Raw genomic sequence first — 17,953 nt, 5'->3', positions numbered from 1 at the left:
CAGTCATCCTGGGTCCCCACACAAACTGTTGTGGTGACTTTCAAGGGTCAAGTTCTTCCTCAAAGAGTCTTCTGTTGCCACAATTCGATTCCAGTTGAGACGTACCAGCTTCCAACAATTCAATGCCTTAGCTTATATGTTGCATTACATAATACAAAAGTCAATTTCTTAAGAAAGCTTAAGAATAACGAATAAAATAAAAATAAATGTTGAGCTCCATACAAAAAAAAAGGAAATTGTCAATAACTTATTAAATAATAACTTTATCAAGAAACGTTACATAACATAAAATATTCCTTTTTGGTAAAGGAACACATTGGCATATTTATTTTTTCAAAATTAGGCACTTGATTTTTGAGCGACGCTAAGTCTATGAAGCTCTAATATCAGCCCACCGTGCGCCGGGAGCTGATACTGACGGAGTATTGAAATATTACAAGCTTCGTCGGTGTGACGTCACTTGTTTATTTATGCCTAGAAACAAGCTTTGTGATAAGATTTAGGAACCAAGTCGTCAAACTGCAATGAGAATGATTATTAATGCCTGAAATACTTTAACCTGAGTTCGGTCGTTCGTTCGTTCGTTTCAGCCGAAAGTCGTCCACTGCTGGACAAAGGCCTCCCCAAAGGATTTCCAAAACGACCGGTCCTGCGCCGCTTGCATCCAGGTACCTCCCGCGACCTTCACCAGATCGTCTGTCCACCTAGTGGGAGGCCTGCCCACGCTACGTTTTCCAGCTCGTGGTCGCCACTCAAGAACTTTCCTGCCCCAGCGGCCTGCCTTCGAGCTATGTGCCCCGCCCACTGCCACTTGACTTGCCACTTAACCTGAGTATGATTCTAAATTGTAAAAAAAATGTCGTATTGCACATCGTATACTTCTTGACATACTACTTCGTTCGTTCGTTTGTTTCAGCCAAATGACGTCCACTGCAGGACAGGAAAGCCTCCCCCAAGGATTTCTGCAATGACCGGTCCTGCGCTGCCCGCATCCAGGCTCTAACCGCGACCTTCACTAGATCGTCGGTCCCTCTCTACGAGCAGCTACCTATGTTACTATTTCTCAAGAAAGCAGTAGCTACATGAAATGATGTTAATTTTGGCGCAACCTTGAATGCTTAAAAATTTAACTTTCCCCCGGGACAAACTTGACCTTCATTGGTTGGGTTTTTGTGGCGGTCAATCTGTAGATCCTGGCTACACAGGAGTTGCAGTGGTGGGAACGAGAGGTGGGAATAGTCCAGTGAAAGCTTAAAAATAAGTGTTTTATACCTACCTACTTTAAAAGAAACAACATGACAGACAAATATAATCAGGCAGGACAGGACCCTAAATTAATTACGGCTCTCAAATCCAAAAATCTAATAATAGTTTTTAATTTAGAAGCGACGTTGTCACAATATTTGCTCTAAACTTACCAAAAACGTATAAATTACTTTCAGAGTTATTCCTGAAGAAGTTTAAGGCTTTCATTCAAACAAACCACACAAATCTCGTAACGAAATTGAGGATAGCGATCCGCTGGCCGATGGAAATGAATGTTTTTTATAATTTGAGAGCAAACACGACAGGCTCTGTAGAAAACATACAAATCTGCATATTTCATCTGGGGGCACGGCAGTGCCCCCACCAAGTCGAGCAAAAAAGCGGCACGGCCGTACCATCCTTTTCTCGAAGCAATTCAGGCCATTTTCGACTGCCTGTAACTTCGTTGTGGATAGAACTAGAAGGCTGAATTTTCATTAGCTATGCAGGCATTGTAAAGACACGGTATATTTAAAATTTCATTCAATTTGAACCAGTAGTTTAAGAATTATAACGGGTCAAAGTTACTTAATTTTGTCACTCACTGACTCACTGACTCACTGACTCACCGATCATCAAAACTCTAAGGCACTTCTAGCAGACCTAGAAGCTTCAAATTTGGAATATAAGTAGTGTTTGGTGTATGAATCAAGGAAAAACTAAAATATTTGGGGGCACGGTAGTGCAACCGCCAAGTCGAGTAAAATTTTTCAATTTCGGTCCAGTTTTCTAGATACATAACTGCTGTCTACAAAATACAAAAAGAAATGAGATCCCATCAAAAACAATACTTGTCAAAAAAACCAAGTCTCGCAACTCAGTTGTTCTACGGTAAAAAGTTGTGAGATCCATGTAATACCAAGTCCAGGCCAGGAAATCTTTAACGTTTTACATAAATATATTGACTTGGCCATCGCATGAAAACACGTGTAAATTAAATTATTTAGTGCGATGGCCAAGACAATATATTTATGTAAAACGTTAAAGATTTCCTGGCCTGGACTTGGTATTACATGGATCTCACAACTTTTTACCGTAGAACAACTGAGTTGCGAGACTTGGTTTTTTTTACAAGTATTGTTTTTGATGGGATAAAACATTTCTTAAAATAGCTCAGTTGCGAGAGGGGAATAAACTTGCGGTGCTTTTAAAGTAGCTTTCTCTGTATTGTTCTATTTTTGGATTTTGCGTAAGCTTTCTTAATTTTTGTAGGCTTTCGTCAAATGTCAGCTTATGTTGGAAGTGATCATGAGGTTTAGATTGACGTAAAATTTTAGTTATTTTATGAAATGTATGCGAAAATTGAACGTATTTTTTAGGATTTCTTAGCTATGTTTTAGTACGTAACTCTACAAAAGAATGCCATTTTGGTTTTGCTGATAGCACTGAAACTTTATTGAGCTTCGTTATTACTTAAATACCCATTACTTTTTCACTGAAATGTTATGAAAGCTGAAAACTGGTTACTCCAGCAGGAATCGTTTTTTTCGTTTTGTACCAAAACGACAGCACGCACTAATCTCTAATTCGGCGCACATTTACACCATGTTGGGAACTAATTATACGTTCTACTCATATCACTCTAGGAGCTACTTTCCAGCTGGAGTAACGTACACAGACATACCTGCTGCGCTATTGCGATGAAATAAAGTTTCGTCATACCGACTCTATTGAAGTAAATAAAGCGACTACTTATCAAAGCGAAGTATCACAAAAGCAATTTGATGTTTTCTTAAACGAATGATAAACAGTTTTGATAAAAGTATTTTATTTTAGATATTGCTAAATTAAGATTGCTAAGAGCACAATCTAAAATTTTAGTGTTGAGGAAGTATTGATATCATGCAACACTCAATCTTAAATGAAATGCTAACTTATCTAGTTTCAAGAAGTTGATCTGTGAGTATTGCAAGTACGAGCAGTTACATTATAGACTACTGGCTTTTGCCCGCGACTTCGTCCGCGTAGAAGTCGAAAATGGTTCTAATATGATTTTAATTGGTTTTTACCTACGTCATTAATTTTGTTTATATTTATAACATAACTAATTATAAATTATTGTAAATTAGACGCATTGTGCTCATCGTGCACATCGTGCAAATTCACTATCAAAGTCGCTGTCCACCAGTCAATATATTAACGTAACTTACCCTATCTGCTTTCTCTCTCTTCTTATTCGTTTCGCTCTTGGCAGAGCGGTCGTGGTCACGTTGAGGCGTTGTTCAGATCGGTTGTAGAGGCCGATACAACTCCCACGACGATCTCCCGCCAACTCTCTCTGTTGGTTATCTGCTTTCCCTGTATACTTATTTACTTTCCTTTTGTTCACAGAAGCCCTGAAGCTCTACGCGGAAAGGCTTTCAGAATGGGAGCGGACGGAGATCAGGAAGTACCCCGAGGTGTGGTTCATGGGGCTGGAGGCCAATAAAGTGCAGGCCAGGTCCAACCTGCCCAACAACTGCGGGTTTGACGACGAGAATGGCAGCTATAATAAGGTTAGTTGGTAATTAAATGAATTTTAAATTAATGAAGAGGGTTAATAAATGTTACACTATAGAAACTGAAACAGGAATGATGGAGCTCTGGAAATTTTACAGTTGTGGATAGTCAGGACTCTACAAAACGATTTGTCGGCATTCTCTATTACGACTATGAATCTGGGGATGCTGACATGAATGAAATCAATTAGAAAAGGCTGACTTCACTATTCAAGCGATATTTTCATCAAAATGATCAATCTATGTTTGTTTTAAGTTTCCCTCAAATTAAGGAAAAGCAAAGTACCAAATATTCTGTTTTTTATACCCTTTTCGCTTCGACTAATCAACAGGAACAAGAATGTTGCAATGTTGCGAAAAGTTAGCCTGTCTTCTCCTTGATTATTAGGATAGGTCACTAAAAAGATACCTACAAGTAAACAAGAAACTGATTAACACACTGTAGTACCTAGTTACTGTTCAAACTGTTCTTTGCTGAAGTTTTATCCACTTTACTCACTTGGTTTCTAAGAATTTGCTATCGCCGCAATATAACTTTATTTCATTTGCTTGGCTACCGCCGATAATCTTGCTTGCGGACTCGTAATTGCTCTTTTCTCGGAAAATAGAATTATCCCGGAAAATTACGCGCGTTTGCATACTCCCGGTGACTTAACTCAATTGAAAAGTGATAAATGAATATTTGCATTGTACAGTCAGCTGCATTATACATTGCCGATGAATATTGCACATTATTTTTAATTTTGAAAAAGGGACTTATGCCCGTTTTCACCATCAATCCCTAATTTTCAAGTGATCACTATGGCTACACATTTAACAGGAATTTTGTTTTCATAGAGGTCACTTAAAAATTAGGGATTGATAGTGAAAACGGGCATTACTTTATTAATTATTATTAATCATGACTTAGTGGTTGTTATAGAGTTAAACTACAAAACTTTTAACGTGATACAGTAAGACATTATTTTTGGAGTTGATTACTGAAATGACTATTTCTCTTCTCTGCAGCAAATACATGACCACATAGCATACCGGTACGAGATCTTAGAGGTCATAGGCAAAGGCTCCTTCGGTCAGGTCATAAGGGCACTGGATCACCGTACAATGCACCAGGTAATGTTCTTTTTTAAATATGCTTCTAAATTAATAAAAATAGATATTTCGAACTACTTGAATAGAGTGACTAAAGCTTCAACCACACCAACGCGTGCAGATCGCCATCGCTGGCGCAATCAAAGGCCAATGACAGGTCGCGTTGGTGTGGCTGAAGCTTAAGAACCTAGTCCATGTTGGGATTACATCAAAAATTTTGACTTCTCAAAGTTTTGTTAAAGATTTTTAAATTGTTTAATCCCTAATCCCAACTAATATTATAAATGCGAAAGTAACTCTGTCTGTCTGTCTGTCTGTCTGTCTGTCTGTCTGTCTGTTACGCTTTCCCGCTTAAACCTCGCAACCGATTTTGATGAAATTTGGCATAGAGATAGTTTGAGTCCCGGGAAAGAACATAGGATAGTTTTTATCCCAGTTTTTGAAACAGGGACGCGCGCGATAAAGTTTTTCTGTGACAGACAAAATTCCACGCGGGCGAAGCCGCGGGCGGAAAGCTAGTGAATTATAATGTAAAATTTCACTTGAAGTATCAAGGTAGGTAGGCACATGGAGATTTCACGAAGAATTCAATGTCAATGCCTTATCTATGATATGTGATGATTATTTAAAGACCTGTAGGTTTTTTTTTTTCATTTATTTTACAAGTAAAAAGACAATTACATTGCGACAATTACATTAGGATTTGAAAAACCACTAGGGTTTGATATAATCGTCGTCTTTCGCAGGTGGCCATCAAAATAATCAGGAACAAGAAGCGTTTCCACCACCAGGCGCTGGTGGAAGTTCGGGTCCTGGACCACCTGCGGCTGAAGGACAAGGACCAGTCGCACAACGTCATCCACATGCTCGACTACTTCTACTTCAGGAACCATCTGTGCATCAGCTTCGAGCTCATGAGGTGGGTCTCTTTAGTCAATATAAAGTTAAAAGTTTAATCTTTAAAATGGTGACACTTTTTTGTTACTAACAAATTCGTTAGTACACAAGATCGCGTGGAAACAACTTCATGTAAGTGATTCCATACTTTTTCTCGCGAGTGTAGTACCTAGTACATGATATTCTTAGATGTAATGATGAAGTCATCTTTACAAGAATCAGTCGCATAATGTAGATACTCGTACCATCAGCGTCAAATTGTTCGTGATACCCAAAGTAGCCAAAAAATTCGCAATATGTCTGGGTTACAATTTGAATAAGGTTGTGTTGTCAACTTTTTGCGCACTTTGGATGTCACGAACTATTCGACGCTGACTGTACCTACTACTTACTTACTTACTTACCTACCTACTTTTAAGACAATATGCATGAATATAGCGAGTGAGATGAGAGATGAGAGTAGCGAGTGTGATGAGAGAGTGAGAATGATTAAAAATATATTACATTCATTTTAAAATTCTTGAATTGCATATTGACGTGAGCTTTTTTTGTATATAAAGTTTGTTAGTTCGAGATGCGACTCTAAACGCCAAAAAAAACCCAAAGCTGAACGTTCTCAAAAAGGGTTCTTCTTTTGATTAAAATGTCTCCTCTGTTGCTTTGCCTTTTATAAGTTTTAGGGTCGTTACCATTTAATTAACTTTGAAGTCTTAGATAGGTTTACAAAGTTAATATCATTCACCAGATGGAATTCACTTAATTAATATTGACTTGTTAGTCGTTACTAAGCTTATGAAATAAGTTCTGCTGAAAACAAAAAAAGGTTTGATTACAAGTGAAGGTAAAAAGCGTTAAAAATATTCTCATTGACAAAAATCATTGAACCCATATTTTTTTATTTTAAAAATTGGTTTAATATAGTCTCCTGTTAATCAATAAAGAGTTTTGCTTTTAATCTAGCTAGATGGTAATCTAGCGTGAAGAGTGACACAAGCTTTGTTCTACTGGCTAATGCAATATGCATAATCCTGCAGATAAAAATGCATTTTAAAACTAAACTAAAAATGCTGCTGATTCAGAACATAAATCATCCACTTACATATTCAAAATATTGTGAAGATATAATTTTGTAGTTACAGTCAGCGTCAAATAATTCGTGACACCCAAAGTGACCAAAAAATTGACCTTTTTCCAATTGTAACAAAGTTAACAAACTTTTGGCAACTTTGGGTGTCACGAACTATTTGATGCTGACTGTACTTTAGGTACCTAAGTTAAACGTGTCTTCGTCTTATTAAATGTGTAAGTACCTATTTTGTTGAGCAATGTCACTGACCTACTGTTTAATCAAAGATATCTAATTGCGAACATAATTAAGAAATGTTATTTTTGCGAACATAATTATAAATAAGTTAATGATCATTACCAAAGAGCTTTCCAACTCAATTTTGGGATGATTTATTGAAATTCGCGAACGAATTTCTCCTTGATAACAAATTCACTTACTCATCGACAAAGATGGCTTTTAAGCTGTAACAAAGAAAATTGATGAAATCACATTTTTCTCTTTCGTTTTTTGATTCAATGTCGCTTTAGTTATTAAGACTTTTGTTTATGATATTTTGTCTTCGTTCATTAGTTACATTCAGCTAAATAACGTCCACTGCTGGACAAAGGTTTATTATTGGAACAATGTTTAATGTATCTCAAACAACCTTTGATCTTATAAAATCGACTGCCTCAGGTAGAACCTTTTCTTTTGCTTACCAGATAGCTACTTCTTCTCGTATCGACAACAAACCTACACAGTGTCAGCCCAAAACTCTGCTACAAGAGTGGCGTTATCAGTAGCATTCATTAAATCTTCCTGCGTGCTGTTGTTTGGGTACGCAGGGCACGACATCATTTGTGCTTCATCGACTGAAATCACAAGCACACTTGCACTTCAAGTTTGTACCATCTGTTGTCCAAAAGCCGACGTCATTTCATTAATGAAGGTAGAGTCATTCTAAAGTAATGATTGTTTTTTTCCAGTATAAACTTATACGAGCTGATCAAGAAGAACAACTACCAGGGCTTCAGCTTGAGCCTGATCAGGCGGTTCGCCAGCTCGCTGCTGCGGTGCCTCAGGCTCCTGGAGGCAGAGAACATCATACACTGCGATTTGAAACCTGTAAGTTTAAATACATTACAAAATTATATACTGGCCATATCCATATCATGGCCAAGAGTCATCAGCAACCTAACCCATCAAACCTTAAGCGATCGCTTGAATGCGTATTAAATTATTATATGATGTGTATCGATTCGCTGGGCTTGATGGGCTAAACGATATTTTCTGTTATTTTGATGTCTACAAATTAAGTAAATAACACTGATCACAGCTAGCACACCGCTATATCTACGTAACTGTACTCAAAAACAATTGTACCTATGTAAATAATGGATTTGATTTGAATATGGACCGTGAAGTTATTGGTATTAAACAAACATTTTTTCGTTCTTTCTAAAGAGTTTATTAGAAATTCCGATCTAGCTAAAGTAATTTAATAATGTTGATCGAATATTGTTCCTTGCAGGAGAACATCCTCCTCAAAGCGCGAGGCAGTTCATCCATCAAGGTGATAGACTTCGGCAGCTCGTGCTACACACACGCGCGGGTGTACACCTACATCCAGTCCAGGTTCTACAGGAGCCCCGAGGTCATCCTCGGCCTGCAGTACGGGACGCCTATAGATATGTGGAGTATGGGTATGCGTCATGAATATGTAGATACTTTTTTTGAGAGAAGTTATGTTTTTCAGGAAGCTTGTCTAGGATGTACTTGAACACACGGCTTTTCGCTTGCTAACTGACTACTTTATGATCGTCACAAATAGTGACTTTGTCACCGGTTTTATATCTCCGTGCAAGAATACACCCCGATAATGTTCAATGAGAAATAAATAAGTGTGCTTAATGCTTTTGCAACTTATAATTAATTTGATGATTCTAGTGAAATCAATTAGATTAATGAAAATGCTTTTAAATAAGCAAAGAAATAACTAAAAGCTTGCAAATAATCTTGATCGTGTAATATTTCACAAAACACCCAGACCAGTTGTTTATGCGAAAATGTAACTTAAAGTTAATGCCCATTCTCGGGTTAGATTTAACGATTACCACCGCGTTTACGCAAAAATGCTGCACCTGCAAAAATGTCGTCTACTAAAAATGTAATCCAGGCCGGCCCGTTCAGAAATGCGCTCGTCAAATATTGCGTAAAAACGAGTTAGTTTTATGAGTGCCGATGCCACTGCGCATCTGCGCGGGTCACCTTTCTCCTTCACTTTCTACGGGTTTCGTAACCTGGGACCAGACGCATTACCAGCTTCCACATAATCGGTCAATTCTCACCATTGACACACACCGTCTCTTTCTGTTGATATGTGATGAAAAGAGAGGTGGGTGTTTCCAAAATTCATTGTACTGGTATTTTGGCAATTAAGTCCGTGGCTATTGTGGTCATAAAATAAACTTGTTTGTAAACTTTTGCAAGTTTCGGTGAGGTCATTTAATTAAATTGATTGCCAGTCATGGGAAATTTTCACAAAAACACGATACAAAATAGTGCTTATAAAATAGTACCACAATTAAAGAGTATTACGTAGGTTTCTGTATAATTATTTCAAATTCAAATTAAGTTAATTGAAGAATTTATTACTATTGCCCACACTATTAATACATCTTACTTTTACATCAACGGAAACTAATTTTAATTATAGTTACATCAGCAATGGTGCGATGGTGAAACATTCCTTTACTATTTGAATGAGTAATTATTAGTATAAGATATTACGAAGATTTCGAAAATTTTAATACACATCTTCAAAGTTACTTAACGGTCATCATGACTTATTTAGCAGCACCTACTTACTAACTTTACCTTTCGAAACCTCAACTATATTGCAAGCAATTATCCAATCCCATCTCTATACAAAAGAAGTTACCTACTTACGATATAAAATTAACCATAATTTTTAAAGCAATGTTGTTGTGACATCCTTTTATTAAAGTTATAATTCTGGTCCCAGGATGCATCCTTGCGGAGCTCCACACGGGCTACCCGCTGTTCCCGGGCGAGAACGAGGCAGAACAGCTGGCCTGCATCATGGAGCTGCTGGGCCCGCCTCCACCAGACCTGCTCCTCCACGCCACTAGGAAAAGGCTGTTCTTTGGTAAGAAATACCGAAACACACTATCATTAGCATAAGTGTAATACAACAACGTGTCTTTAGAATAAACAAAATAAAAGCAGTTAAACGATAAATCGATAACACCAGTTCAGGGTTTTAACAGTTTTAATGTCGGCTAATAAGCTTTTTAATGATCTAATCATTAACACTGACGCTGGTAAAGACTGACTGTGATCAATTGCCTCAATTACTTTTACTACGGCAATTTAGCTTCTATGTAGAGGGAAGTGGGCAAATTAAGCTGTTAGTGTAATACATCATTGAAAATTGCTTTCAATCTTATATGAAACAAAAACTAGTAGAATCAACGGGATGAAACTGGGTCTTGTTGATTACATCAAAGATTGTAACGTATTAGATCAAACAATGGCAGCCAGCGACCATACGCAACGTGATTGATGTTGAAGCATCAACAGCATAACTTTTAATGACAGATGATTAATGACACTTTTAATGACACTTGTACACGACAAGTGAAGTTTCGTAACTCGACGATACTCGGTTTTTAATTCTGTCGAGGATTGTTATTTAACGCAGCATCTTGAGCCTATAGACATGAATTTTACAAAAAAAGCAATTTTGTCAAAATAACTTTGTTAATAAGACTTCTACTACTCTTCTGTAGTACTACTACTAAACTAATTAGCTAGTTCTTTGTTTTCACCATATATTTTCCTTTCATTCAAAGGACTCTACAGCTGGATAAAGGCATCTCCCAAATATTTCCATAACGATTGGTACTGTGCTGACCAAAATAATAATAATCAAAAAAATCTAATTCTTATCAGTAGGTAAGCCCTTTTCAGTACATTACAGTGATAAAATATAATTTTCTTTAGATTCCAAAGGCTCACCACGCAGCGTGACGAACTCCAAGGGCCGCAAACGGCGACCAGGTTCAAGGACGCTGGCCACGGCGGTGAGGACTGACGACCCGGCCTTCCTGCACTTCCTGCACAGATGTCTTGAGTGAGTACCTTGAATTACTTCAGTGTTTATTTATTAGCAGTGGTTCTTAACCGGTGGTCCGCGGACCACTGGTGGTCCCTGGAGGCATTCCAAATGGTCCACGAAGACATCGTAATAAACAAGTGATGTGACGTGGTGAGTCGAGTCAACATAACGCAAACGGCGCACAGTGGGCGAGAAATCGACCTCCCCTTTCATAGGATTTTGAAAAAAAAAAGTAGTCCCTGACAAGACAGAAATTTGGTAAAATGGTCCCTCGTGACTTAAAGATTAAGAACCAGAGTTTTAGATGGACATTCCAGGGTTGTATCATCGACCAGATTAAAACCAAGAGAAATGCTGCATACTTACAGATGTGCAGTAATTTTTGGTAAGCAAGCAACATGACTTTTTATTATAAAATATGGAAATATTCTTGTAAAACGTGACCGCAGTATGTTACAAATGGATACTTATGTTAATCAAAACTTAATTTAATCTTCACCTATCCGTGTAATTAATTCAGTCAGTTTAATAAAAATATCCTTTGTCCAGCAGTGGACGTCATTTGGCTGAAACGAACGAACGAATAAAAATATATTTTTTTTGTAAGCTATGAAGTTTTCAATCTAATAATTTTGTCAGACGTTGACCCTTTCCATTGAGACGTGTTGTAATCCTTGAGTCAAAGTTTTCTTCATTTTCTACTAATCACAAATGGAAAGGCCTACTCCATTGATTTGTAACTAACCTCATTGCCGTCTCACTGACCGTTGCATAATTGGCGATTCTTCAATAAACGCCGAACGCGGAAACCTCTCGAGCCTACATAAGCCTACACGGGTCGACGATGTTACGGTGAGCGATGATGACTTAGATTACAGCGAAAATAAAACAGACAGCTCATAAACATAAACCTTCTTCTGGCGCAGTCGGGTAATAACACGAATTCGCGTAAAGTGTCTTTAACCATAACCATAATTCTAATTACTTATTTCAAAATTAGTAGAGTCTCGTAGTAAACTAAAATCTGCAAGGTGTCAAAAGAAACCCATTTTATGTTTTGGTAATTCACATGAAGAAAATGAAGTCGGTCGTGTCGTCGTAGTCGTTTTCTTCATTACTACAACCTTCTGAGTCTTGATGAAAGTCCTTCATAGATTTCCCAAACCGTTTCCAAGTCTTCCTTTCCTTATGGTGATTTTACAAAGAGCCCAGTGATGGGTACTTACTGGGTACTTACTTCTGTTATGGATTTGAGTGTCTGATCTATTTGCGCTGTCCATAATTATGCAACTTATGTGTGTTCGTGCATTCATTACGGTTTCGGTTCACCGGCCAATACGCGACTAGGGCATCCGTGATTAGACGCGTCTTTTGAGCAATCCACCCGATTCGTACTTACGCGGCTATACTCATTCGTACTTACACGGTTATACAGTGTGCCTACCATGAGTTTACGTTAGGTGTGCTCGCTAGCGACTGCGTAAAAAATGACATTTAAATGTATGACATATTGTGCAGCGCCTCTAGCGGCTACTTTCAAGAAATAAAATCTTCATAGAATCTTTTGACGTATTCGCTAGCGAGCTCACCTAACGTAAACTCATGGTAGGCACACTGATTCGTACTTGGTTAATACACTCGTGCGCAGGTCGAAGGGTTTGGTAACGGCATGGAAAGTTTACGGTGTAAATGGCTGTACGGTTTATTACACGGCGATTACGTTTGTGTGGTAACGTTTATTTTATGTAGGTGCATAATGCAGATACAAAATTACCATATTAGCTTAGTATGAATACAATATTTTCCACATTATTCTGCACTGGTTAAATATTTAGTACTAATTGTGATTTTTCTATTATTGAACCGCCTAAAAAATTAATAAATTGCAAGAAATTAAGTTCTTGTGCATTTAAATCTATGTCTAGGCATTATTTCAGTGAGTTATTGGTAAAGAATAATAATTATACTGTACCTTGTTTTTGTGTAATTCAAATGTATGATGAGTAATGAGTATAATGTATTTTCTATCCAACACATCGCATGCATTAAAATTAAATAAATTATCATACATCGGAAGAGAACATGTTATGCTATGCTAATCGATAAATTCTTCATTGTAGAGTACATTAAACATAAATACAGAGCTATAAACCGTGTGATATCATGTTTTCTAATTTATATAACTTATTATGTTGGTAGAAAGTATAGTAACTGGTTCTGAGGCTGTGAATGCCAAATATTTTAATACTGTGATTCATGGCCGAGTCAATGGCTCTTATGCAAAATTGATGGTTACGCAACATTTGTTACGGATCACAAAGAATATGGGGTCTTAACATATTTGCCGAGATCTGTGACTCAATATGTTTTCAACGTCGTATCTCGTATGTGAGTATTATGAAGGTAAAAAGTTGGATGGAAGATAGGAAAAGAGGTCAATTTATTACACAATAATGTTACCCTTTATATTAATTTTTACATAGGACATATTAGGTAGTCACTACCCTTTGATGGACGTCGGAGACCCAATAATTGTATACGCTGTTGCGGATTTGAATCTGTTTGAATTTAAAATGTTAGATTATAAAAGACTATGTAGGTATATTGAAAAGAAAACTTTTACCAGTTTTCATGGTTTTATCGAACACATGGTAACTCGAAAGCAAAACATGCATGATCGCCCATTTAGTATAGTCGCTATAAAAGCCCAAGTGACTCTTGTCTAAGTTTTGTCTACTTAGAAACAACGTTTTTATTCTCTGGAAAAAAGATCCTATTTTGAAAATTGTTTCTCCTAAAGATAACCAGTTCCACGAAAAATTAACGAAATTACTTTTGTTCCGAGAAAATGTACCAAAAAACATTAGAATGCTCCGAACTAAGATTTTGAGCTCATTGCATAAATCACTGAATAGTACGAAACTCAAGCAAACTCTAATTTATAAATGCGAAAGGTAGTTTTGACGTCTTAACTGCTGAAACATAAAATGTTCAAGATGAATTGGATATTGAGAGGAGTAATTAAGTAGACTATATAACATTTTGTCGCAAAAATATTGAAGAATTAAAACTTGAAGTTTGTGAAAATGGGTGACGCACGATATATGAGCAAAGCAGCAAACAGAAGCTTGTATGTAATTGACAAATACCTAATATACATAACTTATTAATTTGTTTGAACAACAAACATGTAAATTCATTCATATTGTCTGCAACCGGCGAACGACCTCCAGCCATCGGCATCGGCGGCGCGTCAAAATACTTTCTAGTGAGTTCACACCTTTTTGCCAAACGTCTCGTAAGGCCGCAGCCATAGAAGCGCTTTTTGATAGAGCGTTTTACAGGATTTTAACGTTTATTATTATTCTGATCATCTGGTTAGCACCTATTTATAATTATGCCGAACTTATTAACTTTAACATCGGCTCGGAAACACCTGACACAGTAAAATTTATGTAATTGACTTTTTAATTAGAGCACTTTAAGATCGTGTATTTTCAATTTGTAATAAGTATCTCGTATGATTTTGAGTTACTCCTATAAACAGAATTTGGATGAATACAACAGAGCTACAGAAATTTCTACTTCCCGATTCGTTTATTATTCCAGAAATATGAAGTTGGTCCTTAAGTTACTCCTAGAAGTTTTTTAAGTCTTCCAAGAGCGCCAAAGATCGCATTTTTTTCATTAATTTCACATTAATTCAAGAGACTTTTCTCTATCTTCCAACCCCGCTTCCCGCTTCACTTTTCACCATACACAAGCTCCTCCTCAACATACGGAATGGGAAGGCTGTCGTGAGTCGTGAGCAAGTCCGAACCATCTGCCGTCGTGTCGTGTCGCCTCAGAAACCAACTGCGGTCGTGTCGTGTCGTCACAGACCGCCTGTTGACACTTAGGCCCGCCATACACGGACAGCTCGAGTAGTTAGTGATCAACATACACGGACCGCTCTTGCAGTCAAGAGTCAACAGCTTCAAGCTACCAGTGATAACTGCTCGAGCAGTTGGTATTAACTGCTCAACAAATCAAAAGCGCGCGCGCCGTGGAATGAAGAAAGTGGGCGGAGGTAACTGCGCGAGAGCTGTTGACAGCTCGAGGAGTCAGTGTATGGCTGGCGATTGCTTGACCGCACGATGAAAATTCACCGTGCTGTCAACCGCCCGAATCAGTTGCAACTGCTCGAGTGGTTCGTGTATGTGCGTCCATAGAACTCTGCAGTTCACTGTGCAGTCGCAGCTTGAAGCTGTCGACCCTGACTGCTTCAAGCGGTCCGTGTATTGCCTGCCTTAGTCTTGCGTAACCTCCGATCGATGAATGAGCCTAGAGTTTAGACCATTGTCACCATTGTAGAGTCGTCAAAACATGTTTAACCGTGACGGCGGTAAAGGAGAAAGATTTATGTGGTCCATTGTCACTGTATTTAAAATTTGAGTGGATGACAACGATTTTTAAGGATTGCTTTTCAATAGTAGTATTCTAGAGAACCTCTACAAAAGATTAAAAGATTTATCTCTTTCTGCATCCATGGCAATTTCAACAAATCCAATCTTAGTTTAGCGACTGATCATAGATGAAAAGAAAAAAAGTCATAGGGGTTGTTAATGTAGAAAAGAAATATAAAAACTTGTAGAGTTAGGCTGAGTTGCACCACCTAACTTTAGCGGTAACTATAACGATAACCGGTGCTTTTTGTATGGAATTTGACAGATTTTTGACGTTTGTTAAAGTCAAAGTAATATGGTGCAATTCAGCCTTAGAATAGAATAGAATAATTGTTTATTTGCATAAAACATAGATAATTTTGATTTGTTTTTTTCTTTCTTTATAAGGACTATGTAGAGACTCCTTGGCAGCTTGGCATTCATTTTGAGGATATTAATTTATTCACTCCACTTTAATTAGCTTTACTTACGAATCTAAATCCAGCTTCGTTTCCATTTTAAGCTTTTTTTCATCCATCGTCGTAAATCGAATTTTACTGTCCATTTTAGAAATCGCTTCTCATCATGTGTGTCACACTTAAAAACGCTTTAACGCTTTGAGTAGGTAAACGCTCAGTGACATTTCGCAAGTACGCCTTTTGCAAATAAAGATTTTCAGTTACATAAGCCATTAGATATTTAGTTTCCCATCGGATTTGTACGACTAACGAGGCGAAGATATAATGTTGTTATGAAATTACCACATGGAATGGAAACCATTTTTTTTTGTTTTCTGATAAAGTAAAGTAAGGGAAATCATCGAAAAAGTTATCAGTCAGAGCCAATTTTCGAACTCTACACGCCCCAACCTACACCTTAGACAAAATATGTGGCATGATCACAGATCTCTCTATTTTATCAATCGTGCAAAAGTCGTGTATTCACAACTAGGTATGCGTTCTGCAAAGAAATATTTTCAGTTACATAAGCCATCTACGAGATGAAGTGTTCCCATCGGATTATGTAGTAACTAGTAACGGGTCGTTCGCCGTGTCACCTCGGGCGATGCCATAGCTCAATATTATGGTATGTGGCTAGACATTCGCGAAATCAGACATCAAGCTGTTAAAAATAGCAAACAATAAGTCGTAAATTATGTACTTACCAAACTGCCTATCGTGACCAGCCGGTCTAGGATATGTGCACTAAGTATGATAAAATCTTATCGATGATTTTAGACGACAAATGTAAGGGCATATCACGTAAAATCGATAAAAGCTTATCACGGCGCGTATCCTAGGCCTACAGGTGAACGTGGCATGGTCATCATAAAAACTCAAAATTAACTTCAAATTTTTGTCTACCAATTCGTTATACTGGGTAATTTTAGTGTTATGTAGGTTACTAAAAATGTTGCTTTTAATGTGACTACTTTTATTAAAGAAACTGGAAACAAAAAGCACGTTCCCCGACAAATAAAAATGGTTTATTTCCAAGAATTTGGCTAACCCGGCCATGTTAAACCAAGTCCGATTGTACACTTACCCGCGACTATACGTGACCTTTCCGAGAGAGCGGCGAAAGTAAAGGGACGTGAACTTCGTACCGCGGAGGCATGCAGGACACAACGTGTCGCACTGACGATTAAATAAATGCCGTGAAGTATTTGAGGATAGTAGAAACTGGGTTTTTGTTGTTTATAGTTTGCTGTATGTATTTTGTTTGATGTAATCAAATACGAGCCGTTTAGCCACCATCACATGAACTAAGGTGATTATTTATTTACTGTTCATTTCTTTTCTTTTATAAAATAGTTCTTGTAATTATAAAAGTTCAAGCCTCATATCTATGTTGCATATGTAGTAGCGTCTCTAGTGATCTGATAAATTTTTGACATTACAAGCCGTATATAATCTCCTTTTGGCAATATTTTACATGACAATGTTTTAAGTGGGATTCATGTTTTTGAAACTCAAAATAAATAGACGAATTCAATATGTTCTCATCGGTCTATATTCAATTATCATCCACAAATACCTCTAAATTAACTATCTACCTACAGTAAAGCCGTTAATCTCTTCATGTGAAATTAATGTTTGTCTTCACGAGCCAATTTTTCGTGCAGAACAAAATGCGGCTCCATCACGCAATCGTACAGAAAACTAAACTCACTGTACAGGAAGTCGGTTTTGCAAAGCATCCAAACGCAGAAGGCCTCGATACTATAATCACTATAATGAAGTGGCCCATTACGAAACCGAATCGTTTTCCCATAAACTCTAGCGCAAAAAATGCGCGTACGCATCCCATCTGTATAATGGAATAGGACTCAGTAGGTACACTTACCTTTACCACTAACAGCGAAACTTAACACACCATACAAGCTAAGATTATTAATAACGTTTTATGTTTCCATATTCCACCAAAATTGTTCAAGATTTGGACTCTCCTGTGTGGTTCAATTCGCTAGTGAATCAATAACTGTAAAAACTTACACGAAAGGTGAAAATAATCTGAAACTGTTAGGTATAACAGTTTTATGTTTGTA

At 37.4% G+C, this 17,953-nt stretch overlaps 1 protein-coding gene across 1 annotated transcript in view; it reads left to right on the top strand.

Moving 5' to 3' along the window:
* Dyrk2 (Dual-specificity tyrosine phosphorylation-regulated kinase 2) overlaps window positions 1-17,953 on the top strand; it is a 77,610-nt gene that overhangs the window by 54,414 nt on the left and 5,243 nt on the right. Inside the window, exons 3-9 of the mRNA XM_028318960.1 lie at window positions 3,637-3,800; window positions 4,812-4,916; window positions 5,642-5,814; window positions 7,827-7,965; window positions 8,372-8,543; window positions 9,866-10,009; window positions 10,867-10,996. Of these exons, the coding sequence (XP_028174761.1) occupies window positions 3,637-3,800; window positions 4,812-4,916; window positions 5,642-5,814; window positions 7,827-7,965; window positions 8,372-8,543; window positions 9,866-10,009; window positions 10,867-10,996 (1,027 nt within the window). The remainder of the gene's footprint in view (window positions 1-3,636; window positions 3,801-4,811; window positions 4,917-5,641; window positions 5,815-7,826; window positions 7,966-8,371; window positions 8,544-9,865; window positions 10,010-10,866; window positions 10,997-17,953) is intronic.

Source organism: Ostrinia furnacalis, unplaced genomic scaffold (genome assembly GCF_004193835.3).
Source record: "Ostrinia furnacalis isolate ACB-3 unplaced genomic scaffold, ASM419383v2 OfSCF7055, whole genome shotgun sequence".
NCBI classification, from domain to species: Eukaryota; Metazoa; Arthropoda; class Insecta; order Lepidoptera; family Crambidae; genus Ostrinia; species Ostrinia furnacalis.
The sequence above is the reverse complement of the archived record's forward strand: the minus strand, read 5'-3'. Positions and strand labels throughout refer to the sequence as shown.